The sequence below is a fragment of the Rhamphochromis sp. 'chilingali' genome (assembly GCF_963969265.1).
Source record: "Rhamphochromis sp. 'chilingali' genome assembly, chromosome: 13".
In the NCBI taxonomy this organism is placed as follows: Eukaryota; Metazoa; Chordata; class Actinopteri; order Cichliformes; family Cichlidae; genus Rhamphochromis; species Rhamphochromis sp. 'chilingali'.
The window spans coordinates 32394004-32408637 of NC_137940.1; the positions used below are offsets into that span (position 1 = coordinate 32394004).

The 14634-nt window shown below is 40.5% G+C and overlaps 1 protein-coding gene across 3 annotated transcripts; it reads left to right on the forward strand.

Annotated features, from left to right (window-relative positions):
* The first annotated feature begins 98 nt into the window (after positions 1-98).
* Positions 99-12610, forward strand: LOC308409150 (sodium/potassium/calcium exchanger 3-like). 3 transcript variants are annotated; one of them, XM_080901713.1, is made up of 17 exons: positions 99-872; positions 1093-1191; positions 2725-2801; positions 2913-2987; positions 3399-3483; positions 5013-5116; positions 5192-5266; positions 6804-6829; positions 6925-6978; positions 7074-7210; positions 7487-7656; positions 8693-8960; positions 9895-10061; positions 10147-10261; positions 10339-10451; positions 11470-11535; positions 11724-12608. In XM_080901713.1, the coding sequence occupies exons 1-17, from the start codon at positions 764-766 to the stop codon at positions 11832-11834; spliced, it is 1851 nt and encodes a 616-aa protein (XP_080757839.1). In that variant the 5' UTR covers positions 99-763; the 3' UTR covers positions 11835-12608. The 3 variants fall into 3 exon arrangements, with proteins under 3 accessions (XP_080757839.1, XP_080757841.1, XP_080757840.1); XM_080901715.1 differs by having other exon boundaries at positions 7487-7575; XM_080901714.1 differs by lacking the exon at positions 11470-11535 and having other exon boundaries at positions 11724-12610.
* Positions 12611-14634: the final 2024 nt, after the last annotated feature.

Sequence of the window (14634 nt, forward strand, 5' to 3'; positions counted from 1 at the left end):
TTAATCTCAGAATTCTGATTCCCAAAAACGAATAAACTATGGATGTTATGGCTCTCTTTGCAGTTTGCATCTTTTTTACTTTCACTTTTTTTGTTTTTATCTCATTTCATTGTCTTATCATCTATGTTAAGTTGCATTGCGCATATGTCTTTATTCAACATCTTTCTGATCTTATCTTATTTTTGGACCTTACTTCACACAGAGGCTTTACTCCCTTTAACCTTTTGAATTTTCTTTTTTAATCGATGAAAAATATATATATACTTTTGGAAAATATTCTCATGCACCCCACAGAATCCCGGTGCCGCGCGCTTCACGTGACACTTGAATCATTGCTTCGTGTTATCAGTATTTCAATCGCGTCGCCCCACCCAGCTGAAGGCGCTCTAGTCTGTAGGTCCAGGAAAAAAACCCTCCTCCCCGACGGGAAAATCATAAACAGCAGATCAGATTTAGATCAGGAGGAAAGACGGGATATTATCAAATAGGCGCTGGCTGATTCATTGTGTGCAAGTATCCGCTGGATGTATGTGAAGCGTGTGGATGCTGCACGGTTAGTGCTGACTGACTCCCGGAGATGCTGTGGACAGGCCGAACCTGTTTAACATCCGCTTGCTTATTGGATGGAGCAAAGAAAGATAGACAATAAATCAGAATAAGAGATCAACAGGCCAGTTGTATTCGGTCTGAGAGCAGGAGTCCGAGGAAGAGGGGCAGCGGCATGTTCTGAGCGGAGAGCCGACGAGCGGCGGCAGCAGGCGGGATGAAGGCTCCGAGAAGACCGAGGCAGACGCGCCTCCTCCGGCGTTTCTGCGTCTGTGGAGTCGGTCTGTTCGCAGCCGCCTGGATCTTTCACTTCTGTGATGTTACAGGTGCGTATAAAGACTCTGATTTAAAGTTGTCTTAACCACTCCTATACTTTCATTATTTGCTATAACAAATCAAATTGCAGTATTAAGGCAAATGTCACGTTGTACAGATTATTTTAGCGGGATACTAGTAAAGAAACACATTAAAGTTACATAAAAGGTTATGTTGAATTTATATCCTCAAATAGCTTAACTGTATTCATATGTGAATTACTCTTTTTAGACTACCATAGACCAACTGTGGATCACAGCAGCTCCTTATTCAAGAGGGAGCTCATCCAGCAAAAAGAAGACAACCAGACTGGGGGTGCTTCTAGATCTGGTGAGGTGCTTTACCACGTGTTTGTGTCTTTCACATACACTCTGTTTATAGACGTGCATGATGCGCCAACAGGAACATTATCTTTACAAAACTTTAAAAGTCTAATTGCATCAGTGTGTTGAGCTAGAATGAGCTCAGGTTTGGATAACCTGTGTACAGTCACCGTGACCTTCTGAGCCCTTGTGTGTTTATGGCAGTCAAAGTGTGCAATCTTCGTTTATCTCCTTAAATCAAGAACTATTTCCTCTTGTGCATTCCTTTACTCCTCTGGTCCACCTTTCATTTCTTTAAATTTAGTACATATATATGTTTTAAAAACAGTTAGGTCTTTGATGGTTGCTAGGAAACTGAGTTTGTGGTTTGATATAGTGTGCATCTGGAGCTGTTCAAAGTGCCCGCTTGTGGTATTGACCCGCTGATTAGTAACCTCTCATCAGCCGCTCTACCATTGCTTATGCATGCTTGGATCTGTGTGGCTGCTTGAGATTTTTACAGAACACACTGAGCTGTATTCAGTCAGAATGAAGTTCCTGCCTCACGGAAATATAGTGCAGATCAACTTAAAAGCTTTGTTCAAACTATCATATTTCTATTTTTAAGAGCATCATGTGGTTTCTGATGCTAAAAATATACAGTTTGATCATGATCTGAATTAAACCAACATCACGCCATTTCTGCCTCTTAGGTGTGATTTGTGTTTGCCTCTAACTGCACATTGATATCTCTTTCACTTTTAAAAGCGGTTTAAAAAATCTGACGTACAGTTAAATCAGAAAACCTTGAGGGGAAGTCACTTGGGAGGCTGCTTTTCAGATTATTGTTGCGTCTGTATCATGAAAAAAAGCTTTTTAAATGTTGCAGTGAGCTGTGGTATTTATGAGCTTATGTGCAAGACAGTGCAGCCAAGCAAAGCAATCGCTTTCTGCTGGGAGGAGAAAGGCTGTGATGCATGGTGACGCTCAGCCAAATTAGATGCCTCTGAACTTCAATATAATTGGAATTGCTTTTAGAAGAACTGACAAAGAAAGTCTATAAAACACTTGTTTTTGGATGGCGTGAGGGATAGTGTGAAGTCATAAGAGGAGCATGGAAAATACAGCTGTAATGCAATTGGACTCCTGGTTGTGTGACTTTAAACTCAAGCTGTGTCTAGACAAGATACAGGATACATTCAACAAACTGAGATACGCCAATTCTAGATCTGACGCATGCAAGGATAAATGCCCGCAGGTTCAGGGTGGAGCTGAGTTATAATTCTAATCACAGCCTTCATTTAACCACCTACCTGCGGCTCTTCTCTGAACTCCAAGGGAACAAATCCTCCTTTAAAGAAAGTGTGTTAAAGTCACTGTGAGTTAATTTTGAGACATGACAGAAAATAATCTTCAGATATCAGAAGATAAAAGTGCAGGTTTTAGGGAGTCGTGTTTAAAATGTAATGTATTAGAATACTTGGTAACTGGTTTTTGTTGTCCAACACTGTTTCCTAATTCCACATGTCATTAGATTACACTCTATCCATCTTTTCCCAAGCTATCAGTGAGTTTCCTGAAGACGTCTTTACTGTGGATCAAAGGAGACAGGGTGCAGTCCTCCTTCATGTTCTCTGTGTGAGTATCACATCTGTCTGAAAGCCTGCGTTTGACATAATAAAATGCTGTATTTTCTCTTATTTTCATCTTAAACCAAATCTTCAGTAATGCGTTTGCTGTATTTCTCAGGCTATCTACATGTTTCACGCACTGGCCATTGTCTGTGATGTTTACTTTGTGCCATCACTGGAAAAAGTGTCAGAGGTACGATGCAGAAATCTATAATGGCTGAAAGTAAAGTAATACTTGATAGTTTCCCATTCTACTCTAGGTATTAAGTAAAAAAAAAACCTTTAAAGGGTAAGAAGCGAGTGTATTTTCTTTACTGGCTGTAATTCATCTCTAAAGACATGAAACAATAGTGTGTTAGTCTATCAGAACTCTCTGTTTAAGCCTTGTGGTATTAAATTATAAACTAGTGTTCATGTTCATTGGACAAATGTAACCTTAGTTGATGTTTTTCTAGTAGTTTTTGGACAGCAGTAGAGGTCTTTGGCTACGGCAGGCTCTGGATAAACACACCGTATTTATTAGGATCAATCCTGTGACAGAAGAATACCAAATATGACCATCCTCATCCTTAAGCCTGTTTAATCTCCCCTCTCCATCCACTAGAACCTTCAGCTCAGTCAGGATGTTGCCGGGGCAACCTTCATGGCAGCTGGGAGCTCCGCCCCTGAGCTCTTCACTTCTTTGATTGGTCAGTATCCCAGTCAGTCATTCCCTCCAGCTGGTTAGATCAATATTTCTGCCATCAGTGCTCCAATTAGAGGCAATCGGAGAGACAATGTCTAATCAGGACAGAGAAAAGTGCACATAGGGAGCTAGCAGTGATTAATTTTAGGCATTTATCATTAATCATAGATGTCAAGAAGACAACATTTATTTTTGCTTGATGGTTTATCATGTCACTGTGGGGCAGGTTTTTTTTTTAATCATTAACAGTGTTTCAGTAAATAAACTTTCACTTTTTTTAAATAAGATAAAAAAAAATTAAATAAAATTAAATAAAACCTTTATTTTATATTTTGGAGTTTATGTTCTGATTTTTCCTGCTATTCCAGAGTCTATAGTTCTATGTTTACTTAACTGTTTTTCTAGTGGAGGGTTGTGTTTGTCCGTGTATTTTGTTTTCAGCTCATTATTCCAGCCTCCCCCTGTGTTGTGTTTTTATTTTTTAGTGTGAGCTTTCATATCTCTGTGTTTAGTTGGGTGCTGTTGTTATTTTTACTTTGTTAGTTAGTTGTCTCTTGTGTCTTGTTTTGAGTTTCACTCACTCCCTCTTTGAGTAAACAGTCCTGTCTCCATTGTAGCCTCTGTCAGATACTCTGTGTGTTCACTGAGTTAGTCTCTGTGTTTTTAAGCTGTGCTTGTCATCCCCAGCTCTGTTTCTTTGTTGCCTTTTTCTGGGACTTTCACTCTAAGCTTATTGATAAGTACGTTAATCTGAGGCCAGGTCGGTGCATTAAGCTCAGACATGTCAAAAATTCAACCAGTTCAAAGGAATAAACGTTTCCAAGGTGAATATATTATAAGATAAGATGTACGTTATTTATCCCAGATATGGGAAATTCTTTTGTTACAGTTAAAAAATTACGTTAAACACAAACAAGCATATACAGCAGGTCAGTAAGTGTAACTGCTTATATAATAATGTTGCCCATACACTGTGACACTACAGTACAATAATTAAATACATCACTTCTACATTTTGCCTTTTAGCATTATTTTCTTCTTCTTTTGCACAGATAAAACATATCAGATATAACTGTCTTGTATCAGGTATTGCAGCATCACTGTAGCACGAGCCATTGTTATTGTTAGCAGTATATTGTGATATTATTGTATTGTGACTCTGATCCTTTATTGAGACTAACTACTAACTACTTTTTTCTGCTTTTTCTGAAACAAATGTTGACCTACAGTTTATAAAAATGAAAGCCTTACTTCTAAATCAATGTTGCCTTTGGAAATGTCCTCAAAAACGGCCTCTGATACAATATATTTTAATCTTGAAAGAAAAAAGTCTTGCTTTGACTTTAGTTGACTTTAGGCAATAAGTCGGTAAATATTACAAAACATGAAAGACATCAGGCCAGCCCCTCTGGGTGTCAACTGACAGATGAATTACTGTGTTTATCTTCTGTTGAGAAACTCTTAATTTGTACACTGTTGCAGATAAAACACGTGTGCATGATTTCAGTTTGATCTTTCTTCTTCTGGACTTAGCCGTGTTTATCACAAAGGGTGACGTGGGCGTGGGAACTATTGTGGGATCAGCTGTCTTTAACATCCTGGTTATCATCGGCATCTGTGGCATCTTTGCAGGACAGGTACGCACACTACAGAGCACCCCTTGCTGCCTGACGGAGTCTTCACAGTGTTTCATGTTTCCTTTCTCTCTGCAGCCCATTGCTCTGAGCTGGTGGCCTCTGTTCCGTGATGCTGTTTTCTACATCCTCTCCATAGTGGTGCTTATTCTGGTGAGAAATCTCTACAGTACAAAACTCAGTACTGATGAAAAGTCCTGAAATCCTTTTGAACTGCCTTGAAGATATCAAAGCTTGGATGGCTTTGAACTTTTTGAGTTTCAATGAGAGTAAAACGGAGGTGATTGTATTTAGACCTAATAATATTTCATGCAGCCCGCTCGTAAAAGCAGCGTGTGACAAACCTGGGAGTCATTATGGACTCAGATTTTAAATTGGACAAACATATTAGTTTGGTGTTGCGAAAAAGCTTTTTCCAGCTGAGGCAAATAGCTAAGCTGAAGCCAGTTTTGTCAAGACGTGACATGGAGAAGGTAATACGTGCCTTTATTTCAACACGGCTTGACTACTGTGATGAACTGTTTTTTGGAGTCAGCCAACGATCTCTTGCTCGTCTTCAGCTCATTCAAAATGCTGCTGCCCGCCTCTTAACTGGTACCCACAGCTATGAACATGTAACACCTATCCTGTCTTCTCTTCATTGGCTTCCTGTTCATCACAGAATTAATTTCAAAGTCCTAACACTGGTTTTTAAATGCCTTAATGGTCTTGCTCCCCCATACCTTTCCAAGTTACTTCAGCCTTATATTCCTTCACGGACCCTCAGATCAGCTGACCAGCTGCTGTTGGTTGTCCCAAAATCAAGGCTTAAACGTAGAGGAGAACGAGCCTTTTCAGTTATGGCCCCAAAACTTTGGAATACGCTGCCTTTAAATATTAGACAGGCATCTTCGTTTCCTATTTTTAAAATGCTTTTGAAAACACACCTTTTTTCGATAGCGTTCAGACTGGCTTGAGTTGATATGGTTTTTATGTGTTTTATTATGTTTTATGTGAGTGTCAGTGGTTGTACCTTGTGTTTTACCCTGTGTTTCTGTGCAGCACTTTGGGCAAACGTTTTGTTTTTAAACGTGCTATATAAATAAACTGGATTTGGATTTTGAAATACTCACCGTTATATGTAACATTATTCCTACAATTGAAAGGAAGCACCTTTTAGTGCAAGAATAAAAGCAAATGAAAGATGACTCTAATGTTAAACTGGTGCATCTAAAGTATATATTTTAATTGATAAATCAAGTAGGATACAAAGTCACGGCTCATACTCTGGTACACTGGTAATTCTCCATATAACGTGTGTTTTTATCGGTACTTTAGCAGCCCTACATTTGCTGCACATCTGCAAGCCCTTTTGCAACCCGCCTCTACTCCAGCTCCACCTTTCAAAATCTGTAGATCAGATTTTCATGTGTGCACAGTGAAGGGCGCCAAATAATTTTTTTTTTAGTTGTCTGATTTAACTACTATATAAAGTATAGGGCTAACAGTATAGGAAAAACTACACACCTCCTGTATTATTACAGGACATTAATATTGGGGTTTTTTGGCCAGTTTTTATTATTTCTCATTCTTTATAAAACAATCTTTTGCATGCCTATACTGCAACTTCTCGCAGTGAGTTATGGTTTAAATATATTTCTAAAAAACTAATTGAAGTTGGCATTAAAGTTTCCTTCTTTTTTTTTTGCAGGTGATCTATGATGAAAAAGTCCTGTGGTAAGACTGTGGTAAACATTTTTTGCAGCCAGTGTGCGTTGGATGATTGTGTGGGTATTTGTGAATCTGTGGTGGTATTTGTGTGCATGTTTCAGGTGGGAGACCATCATCCTGATCTCTATGTATGGACTCTATATAATCATCATGAAGTGAGTCTTTGCTTCTGCTCATATTTCCAACCTAAAGCCACAACATGTTTTATACGTACCACAGGCAGCATCTTCATGTGTTGTGCTTTGTGAAGGTTTAACAGATCTCTGTGCTGCTTGGTGGAGAGACACTGCAGCAGGGCAGGTCAGCCGTGTCTGAGCGGTCTGCGACGGACGACTGCTGTCGGAAACGCCGGAGACGGCGACAATGACATGGTGCCGCTGAAACCAGGTGAAAAGGGTCGTGTTTGTACATGTGCTTGTACATCCAAAACAGGAAAAAGTTTGCCAAGCCTCTGAGCAGCATCCAGCAGACCTAGTGACACAGTTTAAGCTGTCAGTATAAGGTTCTTGTGTTCCCCTGGGGATTTCCAACAGGCTGAAATAGAACTAGACCATTTTGACGAACAAAAGTTATTCTTTACGTAACACTGTGTCCTTTTTGTCCTCCCCTCTTCTTTTATCTCCCACTAAACATTTTTCTGCTTTTCTTCCTTCTGTCTCCAAGACTCATGTGTGGTGGCCGGTCAGGATTCAGGGGTCGTGATGGTGGATGAGCTACTGAACTCACACCCCCATCAACTCACTCTGTCAGAGGCAAGCCTCCGTCTTCTCATCACCCCGCATTTCCCCCCCTTCACCTGCCTGCACATGGCAGGACGCATGGTCATCAGCGAGGTACACTGCACATGCTCACACTCATTGCATAACATCAAGCTGCCCTGGCTTTTTCGGCCGGCTTGGTGGTATTTTGGTGGGCGATCGTGGCTCAAGAGTTGGGAGTTCGCCTTGTAATCGGAAGGTTCCCGGTTCGAGCCCCGGCTTGGACAGTCTCGGTCGTTGTGTCCTTGGGCAAGACACTTCACCCGTTGCCTACTGATGGTGGTCAGAGGGCCCGGTGGCGCCAGTGTCCGGCAGCCTCGCCTCTGTCAGTGCGCCCCAGGGTGGCTGTGGCTACAATGTAGCTGCCATCACCAGTGTGTGAATGGGTGGATGACTGGATATGTAAAGCGCTTTGGGGTCCTTAGCGACTAGTGTTATACCATCTATGCAAATACAGACCATTTACCATTTTAATTTAGATTTAAATATAAACACTTCAATTCAGTGGTTTTCTTTTCTTTTTCTTGAAACCTAGAACTAGTTAGGGAGAAGTACACAGCATCAGCAGGAACCCAAAGCTGTGGTACTGGAATAAGAAGACACTAAATTGGTGCATCTATAGCAGACAAACTGGCAAACGGGGAGATGTGTACTGGCATATCAAACAACATCCTGTTTGCCATTGTTACACAGATGCCATCTAATAAGCCCACAAAGAAATCACACCAACACAGAGTGCAGCCTAATGCATAATATTAGCCCAGACACAAAAGCAGACAAGACCCCAATCTCCCAATCTGCTTCCTCACTCTCTCAGCTTTCTCTCTGTGATTGCCATTTCCAGCATCAAATTAAAGCACACCTGCCAATGCTATGCCTGCTCTCTCCATGCCACCCCCACCCCCACCAAAATAAAGCTTTCTAAATCCCCTCTGGTGAATGTGAAGACTTGTCTAGCTGCATAATCACTCTTCCTGCCAGTTCAAATAATCTTAACTACCTTCATTTCCATAACCCTGCTGCAGTGTTTCTCATGTGTTTCTGTTTTCTCCTGAATAAAGTTCTTTCTTTTTTTAAATTTCTCCTGACTTCCCTCACCAATCACCCACAGAGGCAAAGGCTGATTCGGGCTCGGGTTGGCCCAGAGGAAGGGGCAGCTTCAGGGGAGGAAGGTTCGGGAGCCAGTGGGCCTTGGGGGAGAGAGAATGGGACGGCACCTGAGGGAGAGAGACAGCCACCAGAGGGAGAGTTGGAAAGGGGTAAAGAGACAGTAGGGGAGACATGTGGGGGAGGACAGCCCAAGGAGCAAGAGGAAGAGGAGGAGGAGCAAGAGGACCAAGATGAAGAGAATGTTCCTTTCAAACCGTTTGTCCTGCCAGGTAAGAGCCGGCCTCACAGAAAGGCCGACTGGGATTTTGTTTTAATACTTGGATGTGTTTCACATCATTATGCTATAAAGGAAATCATTTTAGATGTGAGTTTATCCGCCTAACATTAGATTGAATCTCAGGTATTGCATATGTTCAATACACAGTCAAATATATGCACCACCACCACACACCATCTTCACGGCAATTCACATCCAGCCGCAAAACAAGATTCCTCTTAAAAGTTCAATATATCTAAAAATTTAGGCCAAACTTGGTCCTGACACAGAAGTCAACTTTTTTGCTAAAAAAAACATGTCTATAGGGTAGGACTGAACTACGACACTTGAGCTAGTCAGTCTTATCAAACATGTCTTTTGGAAAAGCAAGAGACAAAACTTACTCTCAAAGTATCTGAAATGCACATGTAGGCCATACTGCGTCAAAGAAATACTAAAAAACACACACTTTTTGCTTTTCGCAATAACTAGAGTTTTACCCACTATGATGTTAATATTCATTACATATTTAAAACTCAGGAAACACAGAAAAAGATTAATCCTGAAGCTCGATCATGTACCTGGCCACAGGATGCCATTTTTTGCCATCCACAGCCAATTAAATCTTCCTCTCCACAGAAAATGCAGAGATGAGAGACTGTGTCGATCTTCTAAAAGGCTTTTTCTGTCGTTGGAATCAGCCAGAACTTCCTGCTTTGATAAATAATAATATAATTATTCATCAAGGCACTGTAGAGATAATCCTTTACAGTATTTGATAGCTGATGGAGTTAGTTAAAAGGAGAAGTCGCGGACACATCCAGGCTGTGCCAGTGAATAATTTAAGGGTTCAGATTAAACTGTAAGGACGCCTCTGGGCAAACTGGTGGGCGTGTGTGTGTTTCACCTTGTTTGTGCATTTCTGAGTGTTTTCATCATGTTCTCAGATGGGTGGTGTGTGCGTCTGAAGTGGCTGCTCTCCTGGCCTGTGAGCGTCCTGCTTTACTGCACCATCCCTGACTGTAACCTGCCGCGGTGGGAGCGCTGGTACCTGCTCACCTTCCTGTCCTCCACACTCTGGATAGCCTTCTTCTCCTACCTCATGGTCTGGATGGTATGATGCACATTCACACACACACACATTTGGTTTAAACACACACGTACACACACAGGCGCATGACCATTTTTCCTCTCTTAAGGTGACAATAATCAGCTATACATTTGGAATCCCAGATGTGATCATGGGCATCACTTTCCTGGCTGCTGGCACGAGTGTCCCTGACTGCATGGCCAGTCTCATTGTCGCCCGACAAGGTGTGTATTTGTGTGTTTAATATTTAATGAAGGAAAGGAAAATGAAGATGTGAACATATGATGTTGTTATGCTGCAGGGATGGGCGACATGGCTGTGTCCAACTCCATTGGCAGTAATATCTTTGATGTGCTGCTGGGTCTGGGCTTTCCCTGGGCGCTGAGGACTCTTATAGTCAGCTATGGATCAGTGGTAACACCAGCTGTTCTCTGTACCTCAGTTTCAGTTTTACTTTTGATATGTAAGCTAGCATAGCTTCAATATTACCATGAAATGTGTTTGACGAGACAAAAAAAAGTCTCTCGGCACCTGAAGAAAACTTTTGTAAGTACCTTACATGATATTCAAGGCACCTTTAAAACTTACATTTGTAATTGGACAATATTTATAGAACTACTGAATTACTCTTTCATTGTTAACTACCATTTCTTTTGATTTGTAACTGATTTGTAATGAAGAAGTAATTCAAAGCTGCTATAACTAGTATTTGAAGGTTACATCAGTGTTAAAATGTGAAGATTATGCTCATCCAGATCACTGTTCAGCTCTGCAGTCTTATTGTTTTGATTCACTGTTACTTCTCTCAAAACACTGTCTTTAGCGGTGAAAGCAGCTGTCGCTACAGCCCTCTGTAAACTGTTTGTTGAGGACCAGTAGCAGACACACACAGCTAATGTGTGTGTAAGGCAATGCACCAGAACCAGATATTTATTCAAGGAGTTGCAAGAGACCAAAAACTTTTTTCTGAGGTCATGGGCTCTCTTCATCCTTTCTTTAAGCTTTGTTCTGATTGGATGCTCCTCACAAACAAAAGGTTTGAACAGCAGGTAGGCGGGGTTCCTGTGCTTGTGCTTGTGCCAGAGTTCTCTGAAACGACCAATTGTAAAGGATCTCTCGTGGCATCATACATTGTGTTTTTGTTTTATTTAATTGCAGTCTGAAGCCTGAGTGTTTAGCTCACAGGGATTACCTGTACAGGTGCTGATCTCTTTATTTGAAATGCTGTCCACTGGAATGGTAAATAAATGACAGGGAGAAAGAAAAATCATACAAAATCCCTTTTAAACAGTGTGAGTTTTTTTCATTTAAAAATGAAAAAAAAAAAGCCCCAAAATTAAAAATCATTGGCCAAAACCAAAATTTGACTGTGAACATGTTGCAAGTGTTTTAAAACAGCGCGTTACACACTTCACATTGTGTGTCCTGTCAGGTGACGATAAACAGCAAAGGCCTGGTGTACTCAGTGATTCTGCTTCTGGCCTCAGTCACGCTTACTGTGAGTAGCTCCTGATCTCCTGATGTTATAAAGCACAGATCAAATAGTGAGATTGTGTACAAAAACAAACAGACCACCCATCACTGTCTGAGACCATTTTCACTAACATATTTCGTGATTACACAACAAAACAAAAAGCACTTATTTAATTTTTCCCCGTGTGCCTCTTTCTGTCCGTAACTCCTCAGGTCCTCTGTGTCCATATGAACCACTGGAGGCTGGACCGCAGGCTGGGAGTCTGCCTCCTGCTGCTGTACGCTGTCTTCCTGCTCTGCTCCGTCGGTTTCGAACAGCTTTAGACGACACTCCCGTTACACGCAAACAAACGGCCCTCCTCTCCTGCTGCCATTATTAATGAAAAATGTACGGAGAGATGATTTATGGTTTCATTTCAAAGTGGCTTTCCACAATAGATAGTCGTTACTATGACACCGGCTGCCTACAAGCGAAATTGTTTACCTTTGATAAATGAGTCTTTTACAGAGTTTTGTACTGTAGCACTTCCAACCCGATGATAATGCACTGTCTCACAAAAAATTTATAAAATATGGAATTTGTATTCTGAAACCTAAAATATTATATAAGAACCCCAAAGTGTGTTAGTTTACTTATTATTACTGCCACAAGTAACCTCAACGAGCAGATGATTTCACATGTAAGTGTATATGGTTGCTTCTCGGTTTGTCCACTTATTTCATGTAAAGTTTTGTGTTTTCATCACGCCTTTGTATCTGTAGCTGTAAAAATAGCATAGCATGGCTAATCACGCTCCAGATATTTGCACTAAGCCACTGTTGTCTTGGCTTTGTATACAATGTAGGCCCCCCTCCCCCCTGCTAAAAGCTTCTCAACACAAAGGTTGTTTTAATTTTTCCTGAAACAACAATGAATATATTCTGCAAGATATTTATAAATGTCTGTCTGGAGAGAGTCCTGAAGTGTATGTCTTTGAGTTACGAGTGCAATAAAAATCTTTGTTCTGTGATGTTTGTCTTCTGAGGCTCGAAATTCTTAATCACACTTTTAATATTTAACGGCACTGTGACATTTGTTGCGAAAAAGATTAAAACATCTCAGAAGAGTTAAACCAAAGAGGACTAAATTTAAACTTGTTTTGAATGGACCCGAAGAAGCGGGAAAACCTACAGTAGTTCTCAGACATTTTCTGGCATTTCTCCACACCTTAATTTTTACAAATCATTCATTTCTATTAATTTACCCAGCTCTTGATCGGTGCAACATCATCAGCAAACTTTGGTTGTTTATTTTTCCTAATACTTTTATTCACCAAGATGGCAAACAGGCCAGATGGGCCACAGCCATGGTCAAAGGTGGAGGCTGAAATTGGTTTTTGGGACATGGAAACTAATTTAACTTTGTCCTGTCAGCAGTTTACCTGCTAAAGCAGATGACAGAAGTGATGTATGTAAACGCTGTTGCTACTTTAACAAAGTGGCGCTCTCGTTTTAGAATGGATACCGAAGCTAGGTTAAAAACAGTCAGGGGTGTTTACCTGCTGCAGTTCAGCACCATGGACAGCAGAGGTGTGGACTCGAGTCACATGACTTGGACTCGAGTCAGACTCGAGTCATTAATTTTATGACTTTAGACTTGACTTGAAAAAATGTTCTAAGACTTGTGACTTGACTTGGACTTTTACACCAATGACTTGGGACTTGAATTGGACTTGAACCGGTTTACTTGAAAAGACTTGATATTTTACCCCAAATATAAAATTTAACACGCATATTATATAGAGATTGAAAATGTGACGTCATTCACGGGTAGAACCGCAAAGGATTCTGGGAACTCGTGGCAAGAGGTACTAGCGCACGCAGGCTTTCAATTGAAATCACAGGGATAAAAAGAAACACAAAAATGTCAAGAAGCTGTTGTATTATTAACTGCAATAGCCGGTCGCATGACAGCCACGGGAAGCCGACGGGTAAAGAGATCGGTTGTTATCGGATTACGTCGTTGAAGAGAAATTGTTCGAGCCATGTTTCCAAAGTAACAAAGACGCGACGGGTGGCCTGGATTGCAGCCATTCAAAGATCAAATATAACGTCCCAGAACACTCCAGCTCACAGGTTAGTCTGCTCCAAGCATTTACACGAAGGTCAGTGTTTTTTAGTAGTTAATACGTCATTTTTCTTAACATAATTGGTGATATAGGTTACAAGCAAGTCTGGCGCTGAACAGAAATTGTCGCGCTATGCTCCTTTATTTATTGTGCATAAATAGTGAATTGTCCTGACACAATATTGCGTTTCGCTTCTGTTATTATGGTACATTGACAAAAACATATACTTTTATTCACAGGATAAAACAGGTTTTTTGTATCACTAATTGCCCAGTACGATTACAGCATACAATATTATTGTCACTGCTACATTTCTGTGATGCTACCAGAAATTATTTCCACTACTAATTAATTACCGTTGAGCTCAAAGGTCCTATTAATAAACGGTTAATGAATGTGTATTTATGATGACGATTTGTGAGACTGGTAAACTTATGATACGTACGATGGTCTTTACTTTCTACACGGTGCATTTCAAGGTCCTGCACCCATCCGTCGGTAAACTGTACCTGGGCTTGTTGCAGTGACCTGAAGTTACTAAACTTCATGAGTGTATGCACTCACTCCAAGAAGCGTATGATTATAAATATGCATATAAATATGCTAAGATGAGATAGCTGACTTCATCTAACTAGCAAATGTTGTCCAGGCTACGTTGGTGATACAGTTTTTTTTAATGTGTATGATATTTTTGTCATGCGATTTTAAAGCCGGTCCTACAACCGCATCCAAGAATAACATGCAGCTTATCTCAGAACTGTCGGTGAAAATTATTCTTGGAGCTAGGTTTAATTGAGCTGCATTTTAAAGAGGTGCAATTTCACAATTTGTGTATATTTTCTAAGTTCACTATTTTGTCATGTGTTGAGAAAAACACAGATTTTAAAATTACATGGTCTAATATTTACATTTAGCATATAACTGCAACATTATTTTTTCGTTGTTTTTTTTTTTTTAAAGACTCGAAAGGACTTGAAATTCAAAGTTTCAGACTTGTGACTTGACTCGGACTTTTA